Consider the following 21,328-nt stretch of genomic DNA (forward strand, 5'->3'; position numbering starts at 1 on the left):
TGAGAGCAACGGACTGTACATTCATGACCTGAGAGAGGGAGAGAAGGCTCTCCTCAATCCCGACCTTGCGTTTCTGTGCTTGACAACGAAAGTATACAACACGCACAAGTCTCCCTGCCGTAATCACTATGCGTAAACCTTCTCAAATCCCTGAATCTCAATGTCCTCTGTATAAAATAAATATACTGTTGCTGCCTTAATAATAATAATAATCATCATCATAATAATAATAAAACAATAGGAGAGTGACACACTACTCCAGATAATCTCAGCACTCAACAGATCTCGTAAAACATCCAAGTTTTGAACACATTTCTCTACTTGCTTCATATTTTAATCCTCCCTATTTCTTAGTGTAAGACTGCAAGTGGAGCAGCAACAGAAGACATCATTTTCCACATTTGAGCACCTAGCAGTGATAGAACTTATGTTTTCTTTTTGCTTCTCATCTTTTAGTTGTGGTGTTTTCGTGTCATACACGCCGTTGCCTTTGTTAGGAGAGGAATGGAGTAGTAGCAGTAGTAGTAGTAGTAGTAGTAGTAGTAGTAGTAGTAGTAGTAGTAGTAGTAGTAGCAGTAGCAAGTGAAGGAGAGTTTAGGAAGATTACTTTACAGCTCCAAGCTTTTTCAAGAGTTTCTTCCCTTTGGAGAGCAGTCCCTTTGTCTTTGTGTTGGTGCGCGCGGCCCTCATGGGGCTGCCGGGGCCCTGGGAGGCAGGACCGGAGCCCGGGATGCGAGGGCGCACGGTTGGGGTTGCTGCTCTTCTGGGTGGACCCGATTTGTCCAGCGGGACCTAATGGGAGACCCGTAGGGGACAGTTCAGGTGGAGGGGAATTAGCAAAAATGTCTTTTTCTTTTTCCTCTCCTTCTTTCCTACCTTCCCTCCTTTCTTCTTTCCTTTCTTCCCTTCTGTTTTCAAACTTTCTGTTTGCATTGTAACCTCTTCTTCCACTTCCGCCTTGTTTTTGTCTCTCAACAAACTTTTCACTTCAAAATGTCTCTCAACCCCTCTAAATTTGTCTTAGCGACTTTTCTGTCCCAATACAGCCACTGTATATGTACTATGTTGGGTTTATCAACACACAGTACTATACATGTGGCTATTTCCCTTGAGAGTTATGTGAATCACTGCTAGAGATTGGGGCTTTTTTGAAGGAAACTGTCTTTCTGCTCTTAGCAATTCCATACAAATATTTCCCAAAACTGGCTTCAGTTGCTTAATTAACCTGACCATCTATGTATTCTTGGGGAGACAGCAGCAGGTCTGGTCCCAAATCTGCATTCATTTATCCGTATTCACTGTTTTAGCTACATGGAATGGCTACTGAAATAAGGGAGATGTATCAACAACTATCTTTCACCCAAAAAACAAAATAAATCTGATATTCAGTACTTGTTGTTTTGAGGGACATTGAAGATGACACACAGTTTCTCTTAGAAAGTGAAGGCAGTCATACACATGTGGGGAACAGGAAAAAACATTTATCGTCTAAAGTATTCTTCCATTGTACTCATGAGCTAAAAGGCTTTTTCCATTGCACTTCAGAGAGGAATTCTCCAACTTGAAGGCCATTAACATGAGAGCGTGTTTAAGACTGTAATAACAGAATTGTCAAAATACAATTGGTTGAGGTCTGGCATGCCCAGAGCTATTATTTACCAGATTTACAAAGTAAGAATAGAGTTTGACTTACCAGCAAATTATGACATGTACATGACCTAACATTGTGGTTAGGTTGGCCCAATTGACGGTTTGGTGACAATGTTTAGTTAAAAATTAACATAGATTTACATAAAACGTGTCAGATTATAATGCAAAAAAAATCTCATGTTAATTGACTATGATGTTCCTTTTTGGAACCCGTGCCACTCTCTATGTAGGGACAAAAGGAGAATGTCACTAACGACTGCTACATCTAAACTACCTATTCTGTAGATGAGAAAGAAAAAGTGCACCCCACATGCTCAAGTTTAACATCAGCATTAAACTACTTGCTGGACAAATCTTTTGTCTGGTACCAATTTTCAAATCAAAACTTTTTTTATTTTTCTTCAGTTATTTACTTAGCAGCATGTCAAGGTGCACTACTTCAACTGGAGAGGTGGGCGGAGGGGGTGGGGTAAGGAAAATGGAGAATTTCAGTCCGAGTGCCAATAGCTTCTCATCTAATTGACTACACACAGTTGTTAGGGGTAGTGGGTGGGTAAACTCTGAACCTTAGATGTGCAACTATGGCCTTGAAGCTTCTCATGAGTCACAGTAAGGGTATTACTGGTTATGAAAGACGGACATTAGAATGTACAACACCCAAAAGAAACAACGGAAGATACCATGCCTCTTGTCTAATGCATTGGCCAGGGTGACCACATTTAAGCTATCAAGCCCCATTTCAAATCTCAATATCAAATCAAGTATTCAAAATTATTCTGTATGGACAGGGTGCTTGTCTATAGGTGCATGAGAAAATGGTGTATATGTGCGAAGAGTTTAACAAGCTAAATGTTATGTGTTAGTGTGTGTGTGTGTGTGTGTGTGTGTGTGTGTGTGTGTGTGTGTGTGTGTGTGTGTGTGTGTGTTGTGTATGTGTGTTGTGTGTGTGTAAGTTGCGTATGTGTGTGTTGCTGCATACCAGGAGCTAAAGGGGACCCCTGTCATCTGCATTAGACGAGGAGAGCGTAACAGTGGTATCCTCGGTTGTTCACTTACGTGACGGCCACTGAGCCTTTACGGAGTGAAATGAACACTCTTCTTCTGTGTTTGCCGAGCGGGTGAGAAAAAGAAATACAAAATAATAAATAATGCAGTGATGACATTTTCAACAGTTTGCACAATGAAATATGATAAGAGAACCAAACAGTCACAAAGAAACCAAATACAAGATCTCGGCTGAACCTGTTGATAAGGTAGAACATTAATTCGCGACCGCATTTTTTGTTTGTTTGTTTCTTTTTTCCACACACAGTTATAGTTACATTACTATTACATCTATGAATATAATTCTTCTTCTGATCAGTTCTTACTAATAGAGACTTTCTTTGAACTGAATAACTGTCAATGCTACCAGTATACAAAAAAAAAACATTGCTCTCAGAAACATATACAAAAGATCATATATATTTTATATATTACTAGACTCAAATTGGTGCAGTGTAAAAAAGGAAAACAAAAACTCAAGCATTTCTTTCTTTTTTAAATCATGGACATGCAGGACTACAGTCTAGTTGTTTTTCATCTTCCAATACATCAAAACTATTATCTTCTATTATAAACTGCGTTTTTTGAACAAACAAGACCATATCCATAAAGCATTTAAGACAATGCTCAGTGTCTCTGTTGGGGTTAAAAAATACAATGTTGAAGTTAGTGCTTTCTCTGTTTATCTTCACATATGACACAAAGATGCCTGGCGGACAGCTGGGGGAAGACTGGAGGATAACTTCACCAGATCCTCTTCACTCCAATTCTTTATGAATCTTTTACATAACAAATCCCCACGTTTGGTGCCCTCAATCCACCTCTACATATTAACATTAATACTGAGATGGTCCACAGTCAAGAGTTTGGAAGGTCAACGATAGACATCGATAGACATGTCTGTGTCATTGGCCTTTTTTCTGCGTCACTTCCAAACAAACCCTTTATAATCAAGTGGCTGGTCACACGACAGAAACACAGAGGGTAAGATTTAAAAAAGACGAAAAAATACAAATACAGAGGAGAGGAGGAGGCATAAAAAGAAGTGGATAAAAAGGAGAGATAGAGCAATAAAGAAGATACAAAGAGCAGATGGATGATGAGAGGGCTAGCACTGCTTAAGATGATGTACCCTTTTGGTCTTTGTCCTTGATGGGTGATCCTGGGGGTAGCGAGATGGAGTGTCTGTCAGATAGACCTCTACATCCTCAGGCACTTCTTCCAGAAAGTTGGAGGGGATCAGGCCTTTATGTCCGTTCAGTTCACCCTGTGAGGTAGATGGATGATGAGAGAAGGTTAAAGGTACAAAAATCATGTCATGCTACTATGCCAACTAGGGGTTTTTCATCAATTACTTATTTCACATGGTCGCCATTTTGAACATTTTCTGCGTGAAAATGAGGCTTTGGTGGTGGACCTGCTGTCGCGCTACATTCACTTACAGTGTGACTTACAATTTGAGCTGCTTTGATAACAATGGCTTGGACGAAGAACCTTGAGTCTTTACCATTAATGTTAACGATGATGGATGTCAGCTGGAAGTGGGCTAATGAAAGAATCCGGATCCTGAGATCAGTATAATAGATATTAATAGAATAGAGGGCTACATTATCACCCATATAGAAGGTGATTGGTGTGCTATCTCAGCAAAACATCAAAATATGTTCAACATCTCACTTTATTTTGGCAGTTCACTGCCAATGGATGTCTGTGTCTCTTGGGAAACAATGAAAAAACAGTTCTTGGTTCTGTCATTGGTAGGAAAAACAGTCTGGTACTCCCTTCACTCACAGCACCTTTTTGAACCACCAAAACCTCATTCGTGCATACAGTAAAATATTGAAAATGGCGACCGTGTGACATAAGTGTATCATACTGTAACCACTAGACTTGCCACTCTAGGCAGCAGTCAACGATTCGAGGACGAAATGTCTAAAGGCTGAACAGGCTACATTCCTATGTATGGAAGTGCTTCCCTGAAATTAAGATCTGTTCCACAGTGACATGTACAGTAAGTTGTGTAACGCTGTACTAATAAGAACACGCCTGCTATGGATATCCATGTAAAAATTAAGCATCTGCTGCCAAGAGCTAGCACTAGCAATAATGTTAGCAGTACCAGTAGATGGTGACTAGTTGACTTCTAATATGAAAAACTTGCTAACTAGTCAAAAATTAGGAGTTGTGAAACCCCTAATGACAACATGATATGCATAAAGAAGGAATTTAAGACAAGCAACAGATAAATAGGCTAGCTGATATATGCTAATGTTTATATGATATTCATATAGGGCGGTGGTAGTGTAGTGGTTAAGGAGCTGGGCTAGCATGCAGTAGCAAAAAAAAAAAGTTGTGGGTTCGATTCCCGGCTTCCACCGTTGTGCCCTTGGGCAAGGCACTTTACCAAGTTACTCTGGGGAAACTGGCCCTTCACATAATAAGTTGCTAAAATGAAAAAAAAAAAAATAATAATATAGGCTCTCTTATCAATACATTGTAAAAATGATATCTGGTTTTATGACAAGCTACAAACACTTTCCCCTCGGTTTCAGTAACTCTGTTGTCAGTGTTTTAGCTAAAGGTGTTGACATCACATCATTGTTTTTTATTGTGCTACTTCAAATTCTGATTGATACTTACATAATAAAAACCATCCTCATCAATTTCCCCAAACACAGTGATTACGTCACCAGCACAGAAAGTCAGCTCAGCCTGGGGAGATGAAAAATAACTCTTAATGTCAAATAGATAAGCCAGCTGAAAAAATACACATCTGAGGAGGTTGAGGTTTACATAAACAAACAAATAAATGCTGAAACCTGACATACACTTGAAATTATTTGGTTTGTTCTGACTAAACTGCAAAGAGTCAATTCAATTCACACAGAAATATAACACTATTATTATCATGTCAAATGTAATCAGACCCCACCCTTTTTGAAAGATCCCCAAACACAGAGAACACTTGTAAAACCACTCAACACACAATCTACAGATGAGGTAAGGCACCACCCAGGAAAATACTGAGGGTTGAGTCCACAAGCGTAGTTGTTTGTGCAACCCTTACCTCCTCTGCACTAGCAACAAACAAGGGGAACACACGTGTTGCAAATTCTTCACCTCCATTATTCCCAACTGCCCTGAGTGAACAAGGATGTTTTGGTTGCTTGAAGCCACTGACCATAGAGCCTTAAATAAATGCTACATAATACCTCAAATAATTTGTATGAAACATGCATTATACTACTACTGGGTTATGAAGTCTCCTGTAACACATATGAGGTTAAAGGACAGCAACTGCTCTCTCACACTCTATTGTTAATTAGGATGCCTTTCATGTTATAGGTTCAATATGAGTCATTATAATTATTATGTAGCATTCCTGAAGGCCTCATGACTGGCTTCATAGAGCAAACCAGGCTATTTTTCTTATGTATTTCCATGCTCAACGACAACAACAAGGAGTGCAAAGGGTGCACTAACTGACAATAAGGGGTTGAGTGTCTGGGGTAGGGAATAGGGTGTCATTTGGGACACGTCCTCACAGTAGAGTCTGGCTCCTTCTCACTCACCTCCTCACTCAGCCTGGTGCCCCCATAGTGGGTCTGAGACAGTGCCAACGTAAAGGATGAAAGTGAGTGACAACGAGGAGCATGGCACACTGACATACACACGCACACACTTTCCTATACTGTATGTTGTGAGAACTGCGTGAAATAAACCTGATAAACAAGGCATGGGCATCTACTGTATGGTGGTAGTAGAGTGTATTGAGTGTGGCAAGGTCCAGTACAGTGGTTGATAAATTACGAGCCCAATGCCAGTAAGCCTGCAGCCTGTTTTGGCAGTGCCTAGGTGAGCCAGAGCAAAGCTAAAACGGTCTGGAAGCCATGTGAACCTACATGAAACTTTTAGACTGGACTTTGGGAATGTGAGTGTGAAAGTGTGCGGTGCCATGCAGTGGAGTGATCTTTACCTCCACATCAACGTTGGGAGAGCTCTCTCTGGGGTCATAGTCGTACAGTGCCACCATCCTGCGGGTGGACACAGGATGCTGCCGTCCACTGCGCCTGTTCCTCTCTGACACACAAGAAACAAGAGGGGGTTGGAGCAGGAGGAGCGTCAGAGAAAAAGAAACCGTTATTATCATCCAAAGTTATATGATAATTGCATTGGAACATCTGGATATGTGACATGGCGAGCTCTGCAAATTATACAGAACATGGCACAGAAGAAGAAGAAAAAGAATTGCACAGCACATTCAGAAAATCATTTGCTTGTATGTCAGTATCTCACCCACAGTGTTTTATTATTGTTTTATATTTCCCCGTAACCGGGTGTTGTAAATGCATTGCTAACAGTCTGACCTAGGTTCAGGTATAAGACCTGCATCTTGTACTTGCGCACGGTTTTGCTTCTGACCAGGCAAATCATGCTAAACGTTCTCTGTCAATTGATTCCGAACTGGTAACGTGGGGGAAACTATTGTGTCTTACGTCAGTAAGAAAGAAGGAAGGCTAAGAGGAAAGAGAGTAAGCGGAAAAGAAAGAAAAAAATCAACGAGTGCATGGGGCTAACCCGTGAGGAGGAGGGAGGAAATGGGGGTAAGAACAGACCTCTTTTGGATTTTCGGGACCTGCGGTTTATTGAGCGGCCATCTTTGAAGCGGTTGCAGTTGACTTTACAGGCAGGGAGTGGAAGAAAGAGAGAGGAAATGAGAGAGGGAAAGGGAAGAGGTAAAGCACAGGTGTCATTCACTTGCAGAGGAGTTTCAAAAAGGCGCGAGGAGCGTCCACACTCACACACTCACTGCTAAACAAAGGTTTGGGGAGAGGAGATGCTGCATTCAAAACATTTATTAGGGATAATGAACAGAACAGTGAGAGCAAAGGGGGAAGAAGAAGAAAAAGAATGGTATCAGAGAGAAAGAGAAAGAGAGCGGTGTGTAGAGATGCTATCTCATTGCAGATAAAGGGACAGTAAGAGAGAGGATGACCATAAAGTAGACTGAGAAGAAGAGAAGAAAAAAAGAAATGAACAGGTTTCTGCTGCAGAGGAGAGAGGTAGCAGCTGGGAGCAGAAAAGCCAGCCATGGAGACACTTCAGAGAGAACATGAAAATGGAGAGAGGGAGTACATGCATTACTTGCGGAAGAGAGACAGTGGAGTGTTTAGGCACACCTATCTTCTCCACTGGAGTGTTGAGGGGAAGAAATCCCTGCTTGAGGAGCTGGTCCATCATCTCGTCGTCCTCTGTCTGAATCTCGGACACCATGTTGCATGGAATGAGTCCCCGGCGACCGCCGATCTCAGCCCGGTAAAATCCATCCGTGTCCTTATCGCCGTACACCTGCATCATGACACAGGGCATAGGTTTAGTAGTCAAGCATGTAGTGGAAATTCCCTGATACACTGCTGGGCAACAACTCTAGCTCTAGCTCTTTTTTTATGTAAATAAAGAAATGCATTGTATAAACTCTTATATATATAATTTATATAGAAAGTTAGGAGCCATGAGGAGTATAGAAACACTCAAATGTAGCCATGAAATAGACAATTAGAGTGGAATATAAAAATGTCAACAGGATATGCAATATCCAGGCACCCATACCTTAATGATCTGGCCTTCCTTAAAGGGAAGCTCCTCAACCCCAGCGTCAGGGTTTGGGGACATGGAGAGGGGATCGTAATCAAACAGGGCAACAAATATTCGAGTAAGGTCCTCTGGCTCAGACTCATAGTACTCTGGTGAGCGGCGACCACGTCCACCATAATCATCTGAAATGAAAGAGACCAAGCTACTGCTGCTCTAAGATCCAAAATGGCTGGGGTTTACAGTGTTAGTTGCACCTAATTCTGTTGCCTAGGGCTATGAACATGTCCCCACAACAAGTGCCAGCGAATCACATAAACGCATAAACTCCACATACTGGGCAAAACTGGACTAGTATTACAAATAAGAAGGGAATTCAAGACTTCGGATACAATATGTAAAAGAAATATCCGGTATGTACAACGGACATGTATAGAAACCACAAATATTCTCCATGAAAACGGCAGAGCTCAGCCCTTTTGGACAACATATGCAAGGGATATTGCTAACACATTCACAGAATAAGAGAGACAACACACTGACAGTACGCACAACATACTTTACACAGCAGTTGCCGTATTTTCCATACTGCATTATGCCAGTTGAATATTAGTCATATTAGAATATGTGTCATCTAATCTCGATGCTCCAAAACTCCGCATTGTTACCCCGTATCCTTGGAGCTTTTTTTGTTTCACAGTACAAAATGTACATTAAATGCTTCTAACTTTCCAAAACTTGCATTTTACAAAAAAAAAAAAAAAATCTATCTCATCAATCTAATCTAACATGACGTGTCCTTTAATTACTAAATGTTTGATTGACAGATTGATTAATTGTGACAATCATGCTAGCCCACCAGTGAACTATTACTGTGTTGGTCTGCTGGCCAACAAAATGACTAGAAATGATCAATGGATTTAGAAATGTCAGGCCTTTCAAAAACTTTTTTTTAACAAATGCAGGGAAAGACCAATTACTCAGTGTGTTACTTGAGCGTATGAGTAGAAACACTAGCCAGATGGTATGTGCCTTGCAGTCTGGAAAATACAGTTCATCTGACTCACCACTAGGAGGGGTTCAATAACTTGTCCGACTGAGCAACTGATTGAGGATAGGAGTTTACCAGCCATGCACAAGACAAAGGGGGAAAATGTGTACATTGCTGTTTTACTGAAACCATTTCAACGAGCCTTAACGAGCACACATGCATGCAGCATACTAGAACACACTGCCATAAAGCCCAAATGAGAACGCATGTTTATGTTTAGTAATAAGCCAACGTTGTGATGCAATAACAAAATGCCATAATGCAAAGGATTTTGATGTTGCACCTGCAAACCTCTCATGTCATGTTGCATCAGCCATTGTGTAAATCATCCTCTTTTGCAATCAAAGCCAGGTTTGTATTGAGGTGGGAGGGCTTTAAAACAGAGTGCTGTTTGTGGTAAAAGTGGTACATTTGTATGAAGAGTAAATATCTAAGATCACATGCTTTTTATCCAGATCAAATGTCACACTCAGAAATACAGACAACCATCATGGTCTCATAACAGTTAATTAAGCTAAGAACTCACAGCAGCACCCTTGCATGCTATCAGCTGTTTGCAGAATGGAGGTGATGCTTATTTGAAGTGAGTCCAATTGCACTCAGAGCCATTCTATACACAGTCTTCGATGGACACACACCTTAGTGTCTAAGCTCAACTATACATGCAGTGCATTTTGATGTTGGAAAATAGGCATATAAAATTCTGACTGGCAAAGATCAGATAATAAGTAAATTCATGTATAAAATTCCGGCACGCAAAACTCTGTTCATGCAACATAAGGTTTAGTGCCACAATAATATCTCTGGACACAGATATAATCTTTGGAAAAATCTTATTTATGTGTTAATCATGCCTGCTGTTAATCATACCTGGATTCTCTATCTTCACTGAAATGCCCTTTATCAGAGCACTAATGGGAAAAGACTGTGATCATGCATTTGCTTAACCAAACAACAGTGTGGACAAACGTTCATGCAGAACAAGCCACAGCAGCAGCAGGAATGGAGTGTTTGTAAGGGAATACATATTGAGGGTGGGTGCAGATGGGCAAGAGAGGAGGGTGGAAATAGGAGGACGGGGGTAGTTTACAGGCACAGGGGCAGTCTCTTGGGTTTGGGGCGACACAAAGGCACACAGGGAGGGAGAAAGGGCAGCACTCATTCATCACTAAGAGAACAGGCCACGTTGTCTACACTATATACAGCTACAGTACATCACATGAGGATTGGAAATAACCTACAGCCTGTGTCCATTAGGTCTGTGTTATACTCTTGCTATTTTTTAGCTGACAATTCATGTTATAGAATTCAAAAAGGACAGGTTTTGATTCTGCTATTCTGGCTGAAGAAAAGCAAAAACAGGTGGCAACAGAAAAGCATCAACTCTGAACTAATATTAACTGTTACAATCGGGGAAAATCATACGTGCTAAAACCTGCTCTGCACTGTTTGGTTGGTTTGTTTGTTTGTTTGTTTGTGGTTGTTCTCTGATGGTGTGCCGCGCCACATACCATATCGATGGTCTGATCGCTGTGGGGGCCACTTCCTGCGCCGAGCTACACTGCCATAGTAAACATCTTCCTTGACAGGTGAGAGGTTCACCTCACTCCCCTCACTGTTATTCTCCATGGTGATTTCTATGGAAACACCAATCAAAGCATTACTGCCAAAGCCCCTACTCCTGTCAAAACCCCACCCACCTGGCATGGACTTCCTGTGGGTGAAGGATCATGGGATGAGGGTGGGCGGAGTCTGAAGCCACTTGACCTCTCCAGGGTGAAGTTGCTCCTTACTGCCAATCTAGGATCAGTTTTTTTATTTATTTATTGTCACATTGGTCAAGAGACTCAAAGATTAGACTGATCCTAGAGCATCGTTGTGAGGCAACTTCAACCAACAAGAGCTGAATTCGGAGTTTCGGAATGTAAAACAGCAATGCACTGACTATCAGGTGAAAGACCTAATAACAGACACCAAAATGTTTTCTTTTCTTCAGTCTGTTATTTGATATTCACAATAAACTTGCTTTAACCATGCGTCTATCACTTTATCTGTAATACTAATAGTGACACAAAAACAAAATGAGTGACAGCAGCTTAAAAACGTCAATTATCCAGGGAGAGTACACAGTTTGACACAGTACCAGAGAGATATGGGGAAAAGAGGGAAAGGGGGCAAGAAACACAGCACCAGTGTTTTGTTAGGAGTTGAAAGCAGATTGGTTGGGGGCAGGCAGGGGGGCGGTACCCAAACTAACCAATGGAAGGAACCATCATGGGGCGTCTTGGTGAGGGGGCACAGCCATGGGCCGTCCTCCTCCCCGTATGATCCAGGCGTGCCATGGATTGGGAGCTTCCTAAAATCTTAAAAAAGGAGAAAGAAAAATGTCCCATGTTAAAGATGTTCAGATGAGGTAGACTTTTATGAAGGATACAAAAAGGTAGGCAAGCAAAAATGTTAGAATTTCTGTGTTGCCCAAAAAATAAAACAAAGCTAAACAATCAAACAGTCAAGGAGAGGGACCGAGAAACAAAAAAAAAAAAAAAAGAATCAGTTCACACAGCCCCAACAACAACATGGGTAGGGTTTTGGCAGAAACTGAATGTTGAACTAAAGACCATCTCAGTTTTTGTTCTGTTTTTTTTTTCATCTTTTCAAGATGAAAAGAGAGAGAGCGGAAGGAAGAGATAAAGAGGAGGAGATATTAAGCCAGCTGTATACTGCTGTAGTCACAGAAACAAGAAACTCAATCCAATGGCCTTTAGGTAAAAAAAAAAATGTGTAAAAAATTCTACAGTCAAAACATTTCACTACACATCCTGGGAAAAGAAACAAACAATACACATGAGAGGTAAAATAAAAGAAATCTACGAAACAAAGAAGAACAAACCAATGAACATGTAGTAACATTCAATCAACGTCAATCCAAATCAAACAGATCAAGCCATAAAACGAATAAAATAACACACAAAATAAAAACAAACAAAGAATATACATTACCAAATGTACAAGGGGGAAATGCAGGATTGACGGGAAAAATAAACACCAAAAAGAGAAATGGTTTTACTGCTCTGAAAATGTGAACTTAAAGCAGCAGAGAGATGAGGAGGAGTGTGACAGGTCGTGGGGAGGGGAGGGTGGGTGTGTGAGTGAGAGCAGGTCGGAGGCTTGTAGCCGGTCACACACACCAGAGGCTCGTCCATTCCCCGGTTGAGTCTGGCCACAGAGTGGGCCCTATTATCCCTGTAGTAGCTCCTGCCGACGTCCGTCAGCCGCCCCTCGCTCTGGAAGCGACGCTGAGGGTGCTGGTGGTAATGCTGACGATAATGAGGATGATCGTAGTAGCCTCCCAGGTCTCCGCGCCTGCTCCGCATGTCCATGCTAACTTCCAGGAAGTCGTCCTCGATGCTGCTCTGTCGCGTCAGCGTCCTCTTCCTTCCCGCCGCCAGGGCACGGCGCTCCACGGGGCCCTCACAGTGGATCAGACGCATGCTACGCCCCATACCCACACGCATGGGGCTTCCCGCGCCATACATGTACACGCCACGGTACCCCAGGGAGCACTCCTCCTCGCTGCCGCAGTCTAGCCCGCTGTCGGGGCTCTTTGTGGCCTGACGGGCACTCGTCCACCCGAGTCCGCCAGGTCCCCGCTCGTCCAGGGAGGAGTAGCGGGGCGAGGACCGCTGGCGTTGCAGCCGGCGGATGCACTTGCTCGGGGAGAGCCGGTTATGCTGCCTCGAGTCCTGATAGTAGACGTGGGGGCCCCGACTCGCCGTGCCTGGCCGCTGGTCCTCGAAGCGCGTCCGCTGGCCCATTGCCTCCACCACCACCCCGCCCTCCGTCTCGTCCTCTGCCACCTCTGGGATGCTGTGGAGGCGCTTGCTGCGCAGGGAACGCTGCCGCACCACCTCCCGTTGCAGGTCCCAGTTATCTCGCTCCTCTGCCAGGTCATGCCGTCGGTAGTAATCCTGAGCCACGGACCGGCAGGTGGCAAAGTGTGATGCAGCCCAGGGATTGATAAGAGTTTAGAGTTTATGATTTCAGTGTTTTTTTTTGTTTTTGTTTTATTTTTTAGTTTTTTTTTTCATGTTTTTTTGTTTTTTGAAGGTGTAAGAACAGGCAGGAGACGCAACAAAGTGTGCAAATAAGAACAAAATGGGAAAAGAAAGACAAAAGTAAAGACAGAATTAGTTATCTGTGGCAGTAGCCTGATGCAAAGGCATGCATTGTCATGCCGTGACGGATATGGCATGCTTCAGTCGGGAATCTGTGGAGGGTATCCATGGGAATGTCAAATCACTGTGAGGATGGGAGTTGGAGGAGGAATCAATGTGATGAGACAGACAAACATCCAGTAACAGAAACACAAAAGAAATCGTCCTAGCAACAAAACAACTAAAAAAAAAAAAAAAAAAAAAAACAAAGGCTCCACAAACATGAAAAAATGCAGCAACGGGTGAAAAGCCAGCATGAGCATGAGTGAAACTGAATAGAAAAGAAAAAGGATGAAGGATAGTAAATAAAGGAATAAAATCTTTATACCTGTGCGGAGGAGGGGTGTGAGTCCAGCATAAACTAAATATGTGAGCCTTACAAAGGTTGAGGTCAGGAGACTTAAAATAACTACCAACCTCAGAGCACCTCTGCTCTATCTGTTTCAAACCTACTTCATCCACCACAAAAGACTGGGTGCTCTAAAGCCATAGCTGCCCATACACTTTAATTGGGAAAATGAGACAGCAGTTCTGTAGCTTGTAGACAGAGATATGCATACTTATTGTAAATATCATAAGAGTGTCATCCACAAGTGATAAGCATATAGATTTCAAATGCAATAAGCTGTTGTTTTTCAGTCAAGTTCATGCGACGTTCATCAGTGGGAAGTCATCCCCGCATGGAGTAACTGACCTGAACCAATCTCCAATTACCCGTCTTAGGGAATTTTTCATGGGCAATATACTAAATAAGGGTCAACTGCAATAAACTAGTCCTCTTTTCATTCTTCAGCAACCCTCGAGCTCTCGAACTGCGAAGGAAGCTCCAACCCACCAGCAAGTTAAAGCTCACAAAGTGTCAGACTAGCAGTCCCCCTTGAGAGCATCGCAAGTTTTTTACCCGTCAAAAGCTATAGCTTTTTTCAAGGCGGTGATCAATTCCAGAAGATCTACGATGGCAGCAGAGTTCCGCCGATGCCCCCTTCATGCAGGTGTGCTATCCCCATCACGGAGGGGCACAACAAGCAAGCCTGCATGCGGAACATGCCCAGGAAGTTCTCTGCCCGCCAGCCTTCTGCCCCCTACTGTGGTGAGATGGAGTCCCAGACACTTCACTTCCGCACCCTGGTGTGCACATCCATGTCGGGTAGCCCAATTCTTCCCAACTCGCAGTCATCGCCACTCTCGCTCTCCGGTGCATATGGCTGCTTGTAGCAGGGCATCCTGCCCCTCTTCACCTGTATGCTTGCCTGGAGCTGAGAGAGGTGAGCTCCCAGTGGACATGTTCTGTCTCAGAAATGAAGTGATGTCACTCCTCGCCTTCAACAGCGAGGCAGAAGGAGAGGTAGTGGTTACCCTCTAATCACCATGACGACGAAGTGTACCTGCCCCTGAACGCTTAAAAGCCGATTACACTAGGAGCGTGGCTGCCTCTTGGGCGGCATAAAAAGGTGTCTCAATAGAACAGATATGTTTAAGCGCAAGCTGGGCTTCAGGCGGCATTTTCACCCGCTTTTATAATTGGGACGTCACAAATACATCCTTAGCCTGCTCTGTGCTTTTGGCTTCAAGGATGTGAGTAACCTCCAATGCCAACAAACTGCCACTGTTCACTGAAGCTGCAAACCCCAGGTCAGATATGTCGGACTGTGCACAATGCGTGTGAAACATTGTCAACCAGTAGAAACATATCAGCCATGTGTGTGTCACACCACACAGATCCTGGTGTCTTTTCATATTCTCTCCCGTGAGTACCACTCTGGTGTTGGTGAACCACTGCACCCTGATGCCACATCACACTCGTCAGATCTATACCTGTGCTGTGCTGTCGGCTCCTTCTCACTCCCAGCTGCGTGTGTGCAGTAGTACCCTGCTGATATGTTCTCGGTGAATATAAGGCCACGGTGGCAATGATGGCTGTGGTATATGTGTTCCCATTGTTTAATGTTGAGGGAACTTGACTGCAAGAATATAACCTTGGTTCTCTGAAGGAGAACATGAGACATTAACTCTTTCTAGCCTTGAATTGATTCCCTGAACCTGGCCATTTGGTCGCTTCAGAATGTCTAAAAGAGGACTACCGGTAGTTTATTGCGGTAAGCCCTTAAACTGTATAATGTAAGGCCCGTGAAAATTTCCCCAAGACAGGTGATTGGGAATTGGTTCAGATCGATGACGTCATGCGGGGATGACTTCCGTGAAACCAAAGTTTTTATTAATTACTTTACCATTTCTATTGTATTGCACTTACACAACATGCATGTAAGAGCTTTAAGTTTGAGAAGCTTACTACAGACATACTGTATTTTATTACGACAATCTGTGCTGACATGTCTACATGTGTTATGAGGATCTATAGATTATGTGCTTGGTAGAAGGCATCACATGTGCTACACCTCTGGTTTAGCTCGCAGGCATTTGATCCCAGATCCAACAAAGGAGTGGCATGCATTTAATTCCTTATAATGGGGACTTCTCTGTCACCTGTTTCATTATTTATATCATATTTTATTTTGTTTTGCTTTCCAGAAGAACAGAACAGAAAAAAAGCAGAAAAAAATGCAGTACTGTACATACTTCATGAATACACTGATATCGGCCGGCAATGGTGTACATGAACGAAATGGATATTTGACTCTAATCATGATGACAATGAAAACAGAGGACATGTGCCATTTTGTTGGAAAAAAAAAATAGAGACATAAAAATGCAAAGCTTTAACTACGGTAGTTCTTAGTCATGAGTTGATAGTTACGTTTAGACAGCTAACACTCATTGTTCAGGTATAGACTTTTCATCTCAGTTCCACTTAAACTACAGAGGGTAAGAATCTGCTGGATGAATTGAATATCATAAACATGTAACACCCTAGTTAACATGACATTTGACAGCACAACATCGTAAAGCATAGACAGATACAGCTTATATGGCTACAGGCAAGGGTCATACAGCCTCTTAAGGCTTATGCACAGCTAACTTAGAAAGTCCACATTTATAACTGGAACATAATAATATCAACAACTCTACAGTATGGCAACAGTGACATGACTTTTTAGATTCACGCAACCAACATATTACATTGAATTGAATGTATTCATATTATTGTATTTTATATTGAAAAAAATAAGACACAACCAAAGTATAGGCATGAGACGAACATAAACAAAAGTGAATAATTGTTTCATTTAAGCAGGCCCACTTAAATGAGATTCCCGCAGTGCACTCTAGCAAATGACAAAGGGCATGTTTGTGCCCACTTATACATCTGTGAAAAACACACAGTTCAATTTATATTTACAAGTGATTCAAGTATAGACAGAAGCACTGTACTCCATGCAGAAAATATAAATTTGCCACTACAGTACTGGGCTCATGTTACAGATAGCAACCGTGATTATTACACATCAGCTTTAGAACCCTCAGATTAAACAACATGTTGTGCAAGAAAGAATAAAACAAATATGTGAGAGGTCACACTCACAGGAGAGGAGAGCAGAGGAGAGGCTATTTACAGACTATAGATGGTGCCTAGTTTAAAGCATGTGTTCTTTGGTTGGTTGAGACTAGGTAAAGATGAGAGTTGTGGGCTTGTGTGTGGAGTTTGTGAGTAGCACAGATGTGTGTTTGTCGTAGATGGAACTGAAGCACCATAATTCTTCCCCTCCTACAGGAGTTTTCTCCTACACTATTATACTGTGCAAACTCCTACACTGAGCTTTAGTCTTCTGCCCTTCTCCATCAACACATAGCTTTACAGCTGATTGGCAGTTCTTTAGGATTGCAGACCCTTTGTTTTTTAAATTAATTTAAGTCTAAACGTGATTTATCTGACACTGGCTATACTCCCAAATCTTGCCCATTCACAGAATTGAATTCAGTTTTATTCTTACTGTAATGTAGCAGCATTTCTGCCCTACTTTGAGGAAGTCCCAGCTATGTACCACCCCATTGTCATTTTATCAAAGCCATACTCCTTTTATAAATAAAAAAACCCAATACCTGCTCCTGATCTGTGACCCTCCCAATACTGACCCCCAGTGTGAACGCCCACCTTATGTCCCATGCTAGTCTCAGATGATGTCCCATGCTAGGCCCAGATGAAGCCTACTCCCCGGCGCTTGTCATAACCCCAGAGTGGTATCGTCCTGGAGCGCGGTCTAAAGCGAGTCTCCTCCTGCTGCCGTGTGTATGAGTTAAGGGGACTCTGTTCGTGCTGCCGTGTGTATGAGTTAAGGGGACTCTGTTCGTGCTGCCGTGTGTATGAGTTAAGGGGACTCTGTTCGTGCTGCCGTGTGTATGAGTTAAAGGGACTCTGTTCGTGCTGCCGCGTGTATGAGTTAAGGGGATTCTGTTCATGCTGCCGTGTGTATGAGTGCGCTTGCGGCTGTGCTTGCTCGTAGCCGTAGCTGTGTGCGCTCTGCTGGTACGCACGCGAGTGTGGGTGCGGGTTGGTGTTTGTGTACGCCCGCGGGTGCGAGTGCGCACTGAGTGCGTATCTGTTCTGTACCTTGAGCGTGTTGTGCGAGTTGATGCTTCGCCGGCGGCCCTCCTCCAGCTGCATCTCCGAGTAGAGCTCCTCCTCGTCCTCCTCCATGATGTCGGACAGGTCGGAGCCGCGGCTGCTCTCTGTGTAGTACTCCTCGCTGTGGCTGTAGTGGGGCTGCACCGCGAGAGGAGAGAGGGAGAGGCAGACACCAGAGAGGTCGGGGGGTTGTGAGTGTATTGCATTGTACTCATAAGTGTAAAGAGTTGAGGTGTAAAGACAACTAAAGATGTACCGTATTTTCCGGACTATAAGTCGCACTTTTTTTCATAGTTTGGCTGGCCCTGCGACTTATAGTCAGGTGCGACTTATATATGAAAAAAATATATAATTGAACATGTTTTTAAATGTTAATTCATATTAACTGACATGAACCCTTCATGAAACATTACTGTCTAGCCGCGAGAGAGCGCTCTCAAATGCACAAGTTCTGTGCACTTTCAGTCAGAGATTAGTGGTTGCGCTATGCCTGAAACACACGTGCATACCTAAATCCTCAAATTACGGCCAGGATTCTGTTTGGGCCTCAGATTTGGACAAATAAAGGCCAGTAATAATTTTGGTTTAATTTAACTCATAAAAGAGCTCTTCTTAATATTTTATATTGTTTGTTGGTTTAATATTGTTGCCAATGAAAAGTCATTGTCTTACACGTCTCCAACACCTTGCTCTCAAGCTATCAGTTGCATGCCGCCCCCTTCTGAGCTTTCCAGAGGCTGAAGCAGTAACCTAGCCTACATTTAGGCTAAACACAATTGTTGCTGCCAGGCATCAGCCTACGAATTTTATAAAAAAAGTAAATCATGCATGATTAAAAAATAACTAAATTTAGGCTGAATAAAGTTTCCATTTCAGCACAACACACATTCCATGAATAAATGAAAGCGGATGCCTTATCTCGCAATAAGCGGATGGAAATCCCAACACCCTTACATGAAACTTAATAGTGAACCATCAAATACCCCGCAGATTTCAGTGGTCATCAGTCCCGATATTTAGCAATATAATCAAACAGTAAGCCATGCCCCAAATAAAGGTGCTGTGCTTTGCGCAGCCTAAATAAAAAGACCCCAGCGATAATTTGAAGATTTACGATAGTCTGTCTCCTAAACATTCCTCACCCGTTATCTAGACATGCATGAAAACATTCGAAAACAAAAATATTTGATCGCTGTTTTGCTACTAATTATATTTCACGTACTGAATACGCACACTAGAAAGTGAAAGTAGGCCTACTTTGCGCTCCGTGTCTGTATGTCTGTTCATGTCCGCAATCGATTATAACGTTCCTTAAATAGAGAACACATCCATGTTCTCTGGCGTTATAGGCTGTCATGCTTCTGTGTTTCCAAAATTCCTGACGGTTCCTGATCGCTAAACGTTTGGTTTCCTTTCCTGTCGATCGCGATTGATGTAGAAGCACCTCCTAGGCTATAATTTGACTTCAGCGATGAGAGAGGGAGAGAGAGAGAGCAAAGTGGTCCATGCGCGCGTGTGTGTGTGTCTCTGCATCAGGTTCAATTGAAGTCAGAGTTGGTCCGTCCAGTCAACAGTCCCGCATTCAGGCCGCTCCATTATTAGATTAATGTTATCAGACAGCACTGTAACATGTGTGGGAATTTCTCTCATTATGATAGAGTTGTGGGACTTATTATTATGCTCAATACTTCATAACTTATGCGCAATACCCGCAATCCTGCGCTGAAATTTAGGCCCTGGTTTTAAATGCGCATCTTTTTTTCTCGCGCTCTCTCGGAGGTGGCCAGCCGAGCAATTGTTCTGCTAGGCCTACCAGTTTGTGCCAATATATCGTCCAAAATGCTTGATTGCATTGCATTCTTCACATTTTTAGCTAAATTTTCATGTACCACATCAGCATTTTTGTTCAGTGAATCTTTTGTAAATTGCTTAGCGCGGGCACTCATCAGCAGCCTTCGGCTTGCCTCTTGCCACTATTCACTCCTTCGTCTTCATTAACATTCCCTGTAGAATTCTCAATATTTTTGGCCTCTATGTGTCCAGTTACATCTGTATGTTCTTGGTCTTGGATTTTGTGAAATACATTTCTAAATATCACCTGCTTGCTGCAGCTTTGGTCTGCACGTCCTATTAAAACCGGCCTGTGCAGTCTTTTTAAAACGCATCTTTTTCTCTCTCGTGGGCATTTAATCTGCTGCCGGCTTGTCTCTCCACATCGCCCAAAATGCTTGATTGCATTGCATTCTCCACATTTTTAGCTAAATTTTCATGTACCACATCAACATTTTTGTTCAGTGAATCTTTTGTAAATTGCTTTACAATTACTGTCGGGCCTATAGATCTATGCCTGGCTTGCTTCGGTCACGTCTTTTTAAAACCATCTTTTTCTCTCTCGTGAGCATTTAATCTGCTGCCAGCTATTGACTCCACATTGCCCAAAATGCTTGATTGCATTGCATTCTCCACATTTTTAGCTAAATGTCCATGTACCATATCATCATTTTCATTCAGTGAATCTTTTGTAAATTGCTTTACAATTAACTTCGGGCCTATAGATCTATGCCTGGCTTGCTTCGGTCACGTCTTTTTAAAACCATCTTTTTCTCTCTCGTGAGCATTTAATCTGCTGCCAGCTTGTGACTCCACATTGCCCAAAATGCTTGATTGCATTGTATTCTCCACATTTTAGCTACATTTTGGTGTACCACATGGTATTTTCTTTCAGTGAATCTTTTGCTTTACAATTAGGCCTATCCGGCCCTCTTCTTGGCTGCCTTCACTCCTTCATTAACATTAATCTTTTTGGCTTCAATAGTCCAGTTACATAGTCTCTGTTTTTGGATTTTGTGAAATACATTTCTAAATAAATGCGACTTATAGTCAGGTGCGACTTATACATGTTTTTTTTCCTATTCATGATGCATTTTTTGACTAATGCGACTTATACTCAGGAGCGACTTATAGTCCGGAAAATACGGTAAATGAGAAAAATGCACTTGCAGATGTGAGTGTAGTTGATGTGTGTTTGGGATGTCCATTAGGGCTGTGCATCAATATTTAAATATTGATATATCGCATAGCCACTGCTGCCAAATATCAATATTTGTTATTAAAGCATTGCAAAAATGTCTATTGTAAACGTGCTAATTACCAACAATTTCGTTTGAAAATTCTTAAAACAATGGTGTTTATTAATACTTCAAAATAACATTTGCTTAATGAACCTTACATTTTTCAGTAGCCATAGATGTGTAG

General features: G+C 42.4%; 1 protein-coding gene across 1 annotated transcript in view; it reads right to left on the bottom strand.

Annotated features, from left to right (window-relative positions):
- Positions 1 to 603: 603 nt before the first annotated feature.
- rimbp2b (RIMS binding protein 2b) overlaps positions 604 to 21,328 on the bottom strand; it is a 45,925-nt gene continuing 25,200 nt past the window's right edge. The window contains exons 15-26 of the mRNA XM_076269903.1: positions 18,059 to 18,211; positions 12,526 to 13,305; positions 11,595 to 11,700; positions 10,849 to 10,974; positions 8,305 to 8,471; positions 7,875 to 8,043; positions 7,311 to 7,373; positions 6,677 to 6,774; positions 6,267 to 6,299; positions 5,335 to 5,406; positions 3,827 to 3,961; positions 604 to 792 (exon numbers count right to left, since the gene is read on the bottom strand). Of these exons, the coding sequence (XP_076126018.1) occupies positions 604 to 792; positions 3,827 to 3,961; positions 5,335 to 5,406; positions 6,267 to 6,299; positions 6,677 to 6,774; positions 7,311 to 7,373; positions 7,875 to 8,043; positions 8,305 to 8,471; positions 10,849 to 10,974; positions 11,595 to 11,700; positions 12,526 to 13,305; positions 18,059 to 18,211 (2,091 nt within the window). The remainder of the gene's footprint in view (positions 793 to 3,826; positions 3,962 to 5,334; positions 5,407 to 6,266; positions 6,300 to 6,676; positions 6,775 to 7,310; positions 7,374 to 7,874; positions 8,044 to 8,304; positions 8,472 to 10,848; positions 10,975 to 11,594; positions 11,701 to 12,525; positions 13,306 to 18,058; positions 18,212 to 21,328) is intronic.

The sequence above is a fragment of the Alosa pseudoharengus genome, unplaced genomic scaffold, assembly GCF_046254945.1.
Source record: "Alosa pseudoharengus isolate Yale_2024_CS ecotype anadromous, Long Island Sound unplaced genomic scaffold, YU_APseudo_1.1 YU_APseudo_1.1_scf_6, whole genome shotgun sequence".
NCBI lineage: Eukaryota > Metazoa > Chordata > Actinopteri > Clupeiformes > Clupeidae > Alosa > Alosa pseudoharengus.